This window comes from Malus sylvestris, chromosome 2, assembly GCF_916048215.2.
Source record: "Malus sylvestris chromosome 2, drMalSylv7.2, whole genome shotgun sequence".
In the NCBI taxonomy this organism is placed as follows: domain Eukaryota; kingdom Viridiplantae; phylum Streptophyta; class Magnoliopsida; order Rosales; family Rosaceae; genus Malus; species Malus sylvestris.
The window spans coordinates 2,420,916-2,430,921 of NC_062261.1; the positions used below are offsets into that span (position 1 = coordinate 2,420,916).

Here is a 10,006-nt window from a genome sequence, read left to right on the forward strand (position 1 = left end):
CAACGCTCCTTGCCTGCACGAGCTGAAACTGCAACACGGCACCAAATGCTCCTTGTCTGCACGAGTTGAAATTACAAACGACACCAACACTCCTTGCCTGCATGAGTCAAAACTGCAAACGGCACAAAAAGAAAAATACCAAAAAAAAAATGTATGCATTTGAACTACGTTTTGACTTGATCTCTTTCTTTGGAAGGGTACGTAGGCAGCTTGAGCATTCAATTTCGAGTTCAGTCACATCAAAAAAAAAAAAAAAAAAAAAAAAAAAAAAGATTTGATTAAAGTCTCATTGGTGAAGGTCAATTTTATTACAAAATTACTTGCAGTTTTCTTGGTACAAATTAAATTACAGTTTCTTTAAAAAAAAAAAATAATAATAATAATAATACATATGTTATCTAAAAATAAAAAAAATGTATATATATATATATACATGTCTGAGCCCAGCTACAAAATCAGGCCCGTCTCTTTAGACCCAAACCATGAGCCCAACAAAGCTCAAGCCCGGCTCTCAAAGCTCCAATCCGAGTTTTCTCCTCCATCCGTGCCTTCGACTTGCAGCAACACCATCACCTTGGCTACTGGAGACGGGTCTGCACCGGCGATACGACCTGTAGCTCGGCAACAAAGGCCAGAAGATCAGTTCCGTATCAACTCCCCATCAAACACCTTCGCTCTCCACCACTCTCTCGGCCGCCGCTTCGTCGTCTCCGCCAATCCCACATTGTCCAGCACATCCTGAAGACCAAACTTCCCCAACTACCAAAAAGGCGAGACCTTCCGCACCACCCTCGCCGACCTCTTCCCGACGGCATTTTCAACGCCGATGGAGATAACTGGAAGTTCCAGCGCCAAGTCTCCAGCCACGAGTTCAACACCAAGTCTCTGCGTAAATTTGTCGAACAGGTGGTCGACCCCGAGCTTTCCGACCGCCTTATTCCAATTCTCTCCGCCTCCGCCGCCAGCAGTTCAGTCCTGGACTTCCAAGACATTCTTCAGCGCTTCGGTTTCGACAACATCTGTCGAATTGCTTTCGGGTACGACCCGGATTGCCTCCTGCCCTCTCTGCCCGAAGCCAAATTCGCAGTGGCTTTCGACGAAGCCGTGCAAATCAGCAGCGACAGGCTCAGATTGCTGCACCCAGTATGGAAACTCAAAAGGGCTCTCGGAATCGGGTCCGAAAAGCGCCTCCGTGCCGTCGAGTCAGAAGTCCGCGAGTTCGCGAAAGCCATTGTCAGAGAAAAGAAGCGGGATCTGAGCGAGGCGAAGGTGTTGGGATCTGTAGATCTGCTCTCCCGGTTCTTGAGCTCTGGCCACACCGACGCAAAGTTCGTCACCGACATCGTCATCAGCTTCACCCTCGCAGGCCGGGACACCACATCGGCGGCTCTAACCTGGTTCTTCTGGCTTCTCTCGCAGAACCCATGTGTAGAAAACGAGATCTTGAGGCAGATCAACGAAGCGGCGTCGTCTGAGTTAGCAGCGGGAGGAGTTTTACGACGAGGTGAAGGAGATGGTGTACACCCACGCGGTGCTGTGCGAGAACATGAGGCTGTACCCACTGCAAGCCCGCCGACAACACCAACATCGCCTCCAGCCCCACCCACGTTGGCTGGCGTGGCAAATCGGACGGCGACGGCATCTCCCTCTTCGGCGCTCGCAAAATCTGGATCGACCACTGCTCCCTCTCGTTCTGCGCCGACGGACTGATCGACGCCATCACCAAGCATCTGGAAATTGGTTCCTATCGTGAGTGGTCTGAAGAACGCCGTCAGGAGTGGCTTTTATCTGAATTATGTGGCAAGCGCCTACTGTTTGGTCCTGATCTTCCAAAAACGGAAGAAATCTCTGATGTTTTGGACACATTACATGTGATATCAGAACTTCCATCTGATAACTTTGGAGCATACATCATCTCAATGGCGACTGCTCCATCTGATGTGCTCGCAGTTGAGCTCCTGCAACGTGAATGCCACGTGAAGAAACCACTAAGAGTCGTTCCACTGTTTGAGAAGCTTGCAGATCTGGAGGCTGCTCCTGCTGCTTTGTCACGGCTTTTCTCGATTGATTGGTATAGAGAGCGGATCAACGGAACGCAAGAAATCATGATTGGGTACTCAGATTCTGGTAAAGATGCAGGGCGTTTCTCTGCAGCCTGGCAGTTATACAAGGTACAGGAGGAGCTTATCAACATTGCTAAGAAATTTGGTGTGAAGCTAACTATGTTCCATGGTCATGGTGGCACTGTTGGAAGGGGAGGTGGTCCCACCCATCTTGCTATATTGTCTCAACCACCGGATACAATTCATGGTTCACTCCGTGTCACTGTCCAAGGTGAAGTCATTGAGAAGTCGTTTGGAGAGGAGCTCTTGTGTTTTAGAACACTCCAGCGTTTCACAGCTGCTACACTAGAGCATCGAATTTCTGACGAGTTTGCTTCTCAAACATTACTTGTAAATCTGCTGTCTTTTGTTTCTCGGACAATAAACTCATATTGGGGAACTCAGCAACGGATTGATCTTGCACGCTTTACTGGACTGCAATCTCGGAAGAGTGAGTCATCCTCTCACCAAATGCCAGAAATGCCCGATTCTACTAACCAAATGCCAGCACTGGATGATAAGATAGCTTCTGTAGCTGAAGCACCTGGAAAGGTTGAGACCCTGGAGGTTGGGTGAGCTGCGACACCACGTCCGACAGCTCACATGAGCTCAAGTTTGGCGATACGGTCTTTGACTCCACCATGAACAGCAACGGCTTGGCAAGTCCCTTCATGGAGGTGGATTTCGAGGGTCTTGTGGCAACGCTTGGTGGTCTGGTGGGAAGTGCCCAGGTTACAAATATGATCCCTTCCTTTGCGACGGCAGGCAGTACAGCGGCTGTGCAATGGCGGCAGTGTAAGGTAGCAATAATGCAGTGGCGGAGCAATGGTTGTGTAGTGGCAGTGGCAAAACGTCAAACGGCGGAGAACTTCAATAACCGCCGTCAAACGACTAGCCGGTCATGAAGCCTCAACTGCAGCATCTCCGTCGTCTTCATCCTTCCCTACAAATCCCTCCGCCAAGCATCCTAATTTATACAGAAAGAAATACAATTAAAAAAAAAAAAAAAAAAAAAAAAAGAAGAGGTGGTGGTGCATCTGGCACCACGTGAAAAAAAGAGGAAAGAGGAATGGTGGATCAAAGATGGGGTACAGCCCCATGGCAGATCAAAAGTTTCTGGTAATGCATGGGCACCATGTGCAAAAAAAGAAAAAAAACAAAAGAAAAAAAAAAAAAAAAATGATATGGAACTTGGTGCATCCAGCACCAAAAGAAAAAGATAATTAAAGGCAAAATATATATAAAAAAAAAAAAAAAAAGGGATCTTTGGTGCGTCTGGCCAAAAGAAAAAGATAAAAAAAAAAACAAAAAAACAAAAGAGTATATGTACATAATATATATATATAGCCGAAAAAAAAAAAAAAAAAAAAAAAAAATTGCATTGAGAGAAATAAAGTCCATTTTATTTATTTTTCTGGGAATTTTTACATAAAATTGCATTCTACATACCAAAAAAAAAAAAAAAAAAAAAAAAAAAAAAAAAAAAAAATTTACAAATGTGCAAACAAACGGGAGGGAGTCTTTATTGCTCAGGTGGTATCTCAGTACTCGGCGGAACTCCAGGAAGAAGAGGAGCCAAAGGTTGATCATTCGGAGCTTCACTACGCGGTACAGCCCCAGAAGACGAAGGCAAATGTTGTTGGAACAAACCCACAAATCTCCGATGATCAAGTAAAATCTGACCATCAGATTCCTGCATCTGGTCAATTTTCCTCTTCATGTTTGTGGCATAGTTGTGTGCGAGCTTGTGCAACTGTTTATTCTCATGTTTGAGCCCTCTGATCTCCTGTTTGAGACTCATCACTTCAGCCGCCAACGATTCAACTTGACGGGTTCGAGCAAATAGGCGTTGGGCCATGTTGGACACAGAACCCGCGCACTGCACACTAAGGGCCAGAGACTCCTTAACAGCCAACTCATCAGACCGCTTGGAAAGCAGTCTGCTATCTTTGGGAGTGACAAGGTTCCGGGCCACCACCGCAGCGGTCATATCATTCTTCATCACCGAATCCCCAACGGTAAGAGGACCAGTAGGGGATATGAAGGATGGGCGCCATATGTTGTCTGGAGAAGGCGGGACTGCCTCTTCACCAAGATTCAAGTCAAAACGACGGTCGGAGGGTCCAGACATTTTCAAAGTATTGAAGAAAGAAGAGATCGGACAAATCAAGATCTTAGAAGTGCAAGAAGGGAGTTTTCACAAGCGAAAATTCAAGTGTGCTTTGAAATGAACAGCGTGCCTCTATAAAAAATCAGCACTCGATGGGATTTCAGAGATCGAAGAGGCGAGCTCAGAATTCGAAGAGGCCATTCAAAAATCGAAGAGGCAAGCTCAGAAATCGGAGAAGCATCTTGCTTTTCCAGACGCGTCGGCACCCGTCACACGCAAACTCAGCTTTGCGAAAATCACGGGCAATTTGTCGAAGCACCGATCCCAGATATCGAAGAGGCGCCAGTCTTTTTTCAGCCACGTCATCACCCATCACACGCAAACTCAGCTTTGCGGAAATCACGGGTAATTTGTCGAAGCGCCGATCCCAGTTATCGAAGAGGCGCCATCCTTTTCTCAGCCGCGTCAACACCTGTCACATGCACACTCAGCTTGGTAAAAATCACGGGCAATTTGTCGAAGATTTTCGGTGAAGGAGAAAGCACGTGAAGTATACTGTTCAATCATCCAACGGTTGCCGACACGAGTGAAAGAATAGTACATCTACAGGTGTTAAAGAACTTCCTATAACTGTCCATCTTCACCTTCCATAGCAAAGCAGACATACAGAACCTTTCTTCATCTCTGAGAATGTCTTCCCAACGAAGCCTCTTGAGTTACCCAGTGTTCCTTATTCCTTGGGGTACCTCTGCAAGCCAATGACTCCAAAGCAAAAGTATCTCATATCACCAGGGTAGAAAGCAAGAGTATCTCATATCATGCGTTCTCCCTGTCCTTTCCTTTGTCCTTGTTCTTACCTACAAAGACAAGGATAAAGAAAACAATATGCCGGAACTTCCACTCAAACTCGGGTAAGGAACCGACTGCTTGGAACCCTTCCCTGATTGCCTACCTAGCACTGCTCTCGAGTACTCGCCTTCCACTGCTGCTGTACTTTCAAAGAAGCTGCCGCATCTGCCTGAAGAACAGATAAGGCAAGTGAAAATGATACCTTGCAGCATGTGGAGACAAGGTGCAGAAGGAACAAGCAGAGAAGAATGCGGTCTGCACGGTCAACTCAGCAGAAGGAGTCCGAACTGAGGAACTCGAGAAGCTGCCATATCTGCCTGAAGAAACAAGCAGAGAAGAATGCAGCATGCACAGCCAACTCGGCAGAAAGAGTCTGAGATGAAGAACTCGAGAAGATGCCGCATCTGCCTGAGGACGGTGAACTCGTTTTGACCCTCAAATTCTTGGGTCGACTTACTAGGCGTTGTGGGCTGCACGTGCCGATTCACCACCCTTGAATCAAATCCTTAAAGACCAAGTCACCAACTGGAAGAAGAGCCCCATCAATCTTGAAGATCATACCGTTGACCAAACTGCTCAGGTGTGAATTAGAAAGATTGAACAAAGCAACAAGTCGTCACCTTCACCTCGTGCCTGCTTGCCATGTGTTCGAGTCAGCCTTCAAGAATCAAGCCTCAACGGCCCTTGAAGAAGCTTCCAGCCAAATTCAAAATCAAGCCTCAACGGCCCTGGAAGAAATCACAAGTCCGATTCAAGATTTAAGTGTCTACCACCCTTGAATCAAAACCTAGTTCAAGAATAAGCTGTGGAAAATCAACAATTGGAGGAATCCAGAAAATCCTTCAACCCAGTTCAAGATCAAAGCTGTGGAAAGTCAACAAGCGCAACAAAATACGTGCCGATTCACCCACTACCAAAGCCAAAGATCATCTACCACATGAAGCTCCTTGTGGTCCAATTTCAACCTTCAAGATCAAGCCTCGACGACCCTTGAAGAAATTTCCAGCCCAATTCAAGATCAAGCCTCGACGGCCCTTGGATCGACATCTACAGTAAGGGACTTCAAAACGCATCTCATACACGCGACAAGCACATGTACACGACGCGACTTGAAGTGGGGGCATTTGTAGACATCGAAATTTCGGTAAATAAATGTTGACCGATAAATCAAAGTTTCAACGCTCATGTATTACATAAATTTTACACGTAGCGTGTGACTCAACGAAAATTGAAATGAGTTGGAAAAGTCATCAAATATGACACGTGTCAACACCTGGCAGAAACGACTTATTTCATCTGGGATATTATATTCAAAATTAGGCATTGGAAAATTCTATAAATACAAGCCCATTTCATTCATTTTGGGGGGACCAAAATCATTAGGCAAAAACTCTTGAAGCTCTGAAGCTCTGAAACTCCGAAGCTCTCAAGCATCCAGGTTCCCGAAGAATCAAGAAAGCGTTCTTCGTTCATCGTTCTTCCAAGATCAAGCCCGACGGCCCTTGGATCAACAATCATCCACCTTCAAGCCCAAGCCTCAACGGCCTCTTGAAGAAAGCGTTCATCGTTCATCAACTGTTCATCCTCAAGGATCAAGCCCCCAACGGCCCCTTTGGATCGACAACATCAACAAATCCGCTCATTCGCTGTTCATCAAGCCCAAGCCCCGACAACCCTTGAAGAAAGCGTTCACCGTTCATCACTGTCCTTCGAGATCAAGCCCAAAAGCCCTCGAAGATCCGTTCAAGCCCAAAAGCTCTCGAAGATCCGTTCGTCACTGTTCTTCGAGTTCAAGCCCAAAAGCCATCGGAAATCCGTTCATCACTGTTCTTCGAGATCAAGCCCAAAAGCCCTTGAAGATCCGTCAATCACCATTCTTCAAGATCAAGCCCAAAAGCCCTTGAAGATCCGTTCATCCATCAACCTTCAAGATTAAGCCCAAAAGCCCCTTGAAGAAACGCTCATCCTCAAGATCAAGCCCCAACGGCTCCTTGAAGACCCGCTCAAAATCCACCTTCAAAGATCAAGCCCACGACCCTTGAAGAACGTTCATCCTTAGATCAAGCTCAACGGCCCTTTGGATCAATCACACATCCACAAATACACACCTTACGGAGATCGAATCAGAGGATCAAATTAGAGAGAGATTGTAACCCAAAATCATCAAAACACAAATATTTGTTTGTGCACGTTGTTCTTGTCTCTTTCGTTTCAGGAATTTTCCGTGTTCACAAATTGGCACGCCCAGTGGGACAATCTCTACCTCTCATCTCTTTCTCCGTTCAAGGAATCCAAGCACACCTCAAAGTCAATGGCATCAAGCAAGGGACAAGCCGTTCTTGCAACCACTGAGGGAAGGATCCTAAACACTTTTGCCGCAAACGGACAATCCATTGGCGCCACAACCGTTCCTCAACATGCCACTTCAAAATTGGTGCTGCTAAAAGAGCAAGGGGAGCATCCAAGGTGTGAGTATGTCATCAACCTGACCTCACTGGGGGCACCGAAACACGATGTTGGGGCGCACAAGATGACATCCCAAAGCAGCCAACGACGTTCTTCATCAGCATCCTGGATGTCTAAAGGAAAGTCACGTCTATTGGTCGCACAAGTCATGACTATCGGCGTTACCTCCGTTGAAGAACAACTGGCTCAAATGAATGAAGCAATCGCAAGGCTAACCCGAACTGTGGAAGAAAAAGACTTGCAAATTGCAACACTCGTCAATCGACTAGAGGCGCAGGACGGCGATAAACCCGACCCAGAGAATGATCCACTAAAAAGAAGAGATGACGAAGAAGATGAGCCTCAGGTGGAGAAAAACGATGCGAAGCCGGAGCCAGACCAAGCAGCGGCACTCATGGGATCTCTTTCTATCCAGCAGCTGCAAGAGATGATCACCAACACCATCAAGGCACAGTACGAATGGAGCTCAAATACCTCCGGGTTGTACTCAAAGCCGTATTCAAAGAAGATCGACGCCTTAAGGATGCCGAGGGGTTATCAACCACCAAAGTTCATGCAATTTGATGGAAAGGGAAACCCGAAACAGCACGTTGCCCACTTCGTTGAAACTTGCAACAACGCAGGAACCGAAGGGGATTACCTCGCCAAGCAGTTTGTGCGCTCGCTGAAAGGAAACGCCTTTGAGTGGTACACAGACCTAGAGCCTGAGTCCATCAACAGCTGGGAACAATTAGAGCGGGAATTCCTCAACCGCTTCTATAGCACCCGCCGCACTGTGAGCATGCTAGAGCTAACGAGCACAAAGCAGTGGAAGGACGAGCCAGTCATTGACTACATCAACAGATGGCGCACTCTAAGCCTCGACTGTAAAGACAGGCTCTCGGAAACCTCTTCAATCGAGATGTGCATCCAAGGCATGCAATGGGGTTTGCAATACATCCTTCAAGGCATTAAACCACGGACCTTCGAGGAATTAGCCACTCGCGCCCATGACATGGAGTTGAGCATCGCCCATCATGGGAAGAAGGAACCAATCGCCAACTACAAGAATGACAAAGTTCTTGAGACAAAGGTGGAAAAGGCTGCATGGAAACCCACCAAGGAAGCGATGACGGTCAACACATCTCCCGTCAAAATATCCACACGAGGCAAGGCAATTCAAGCCGAAGGCTTTCGTGATCAAGAGATGCGTAGACGCACTTTGAAGGAGCTCGAGGAGAAAACTTATCCATTCCCCGACTCTGATGTGGTTGCCATGTTAGAAGACTTGCTGGAAAAGAAGGTGATCGGCTTGCCTGAATGCAGACGGCCAGAAGAAATGAATCGCACCGACAGTCCAAGGTACTGTAAATTCCACCGCTTCATCAGTCATCCGACAGAAAAGTGTTTCGTGCTGAAAGATCTCATCATGAAGCTAGCTCAGAAAGGAATCATCGAGCTAGATCTCGACGATGTGGGGGAGTCAAACTGTACCACCTTCACTTCTGGCTCTTCCGACTCAAAGTTTTCACCTCAACCACTGGGGGCATCCTCCAAGACAAGCAAAGTAGAAGGATGGACTCAAGTCACTTCTAAGAAATTGCACAAGAAGCATACGTCTCCTCCACAAGACCGCCAATCGGAAAGGGGGCAAAGCAGCTCTTGTCAACCTTCAAAGCAACGTGAACTTGTTGAAGATGATGAAATTTCGACACATAGATCGTCCATCCCCATCACGATGCGCGATTTCTTGCCCGAAGACTTCTTCAATCACGCGGTCAAAGCTCCTTGCTATGAGAATTGTGAGGAACGCCTCTCCCGGATTGCTTGACAAAATTCACAAATTCTCCTCGCCCGCACGAGTCTAAACTGCATGGCACAAAGCTCCTTGTCTGTAAGAGCCTAAACTGCAAGACACAAAGCTCCTTGTCTGCAAGAGCCTAAACTGCAAGACACAAGGCTCCTCGCCCGCACGAGTCTAAACTGCATGGCACAAAGCTCCTGGTCTGCACGAGCATAAAAGGCAACATCAACGCTCCTGGTCTGCACGAGCATAAAAGACAACCCCAACGCTCCTTGCCTGCACGAGCTGAAACTGCAACACGGCACCAAATGCTCCTTGTCTGCACGAGTTGAAATTACAAACGACACCAACACTCCTTGCCTGCATGAGTCAAAACTGCAAACGGCACAAAAAGAAAAATACCAAAAAAAAAATGTATGCATTTGAACTACGTTTTGACTTGATCTCTTTCTTTGGAAGGGTACGTAGGCAGCTTGAGCATTCAATTTCGAGTTCAGTCACATCAAAAAAAAAAAAAAAAAAAAAAAAAAAAAAGATTTGATTAAAGTCTCATTGGTGAAGGTCAATTTTATTACAAAATTACTTGCAGTTTTCTTGGTACAAATTAAATTACAGTTTCTTTAAAAAAAAAAAATAATAATAATAATAATACATATGTTATCTAAAAATAAAAAAAATGTATATATATATATATAC

General features: G+C 46.3%; 1 protein-coding gene and 1 pseudogene across 1 annotated transcript; both read left to right on the forward strand.

The window, feature by feature from the left end:
- Positions 1-433: 433 nt before the first annotated feature.
- On the forward strand, positions 434-1,558 carry LOC126587787 (cytochrome P450 94A2-like; annotated as a pseudogene).
- A 4-nt stretch (positions 1,559-1,562) lies between these two features.
- LOC126587795 (phosphoenolpyruvate carboxylase-like) lies at positions 1,563-2,678 on the forward strand (the record flags this gene model as incomplete). Its single annotated transcript, XM_050252874.1, has 1 exon — positions 1,563-2,678. A coding segment is annotated over one exon (1,116 nt), but the record flags the coding sequence as incomplete, so codon positions are not given.
- Between the last annotated feature and the right edge of the window lie 7,328 nt (positions 2,679-10,006).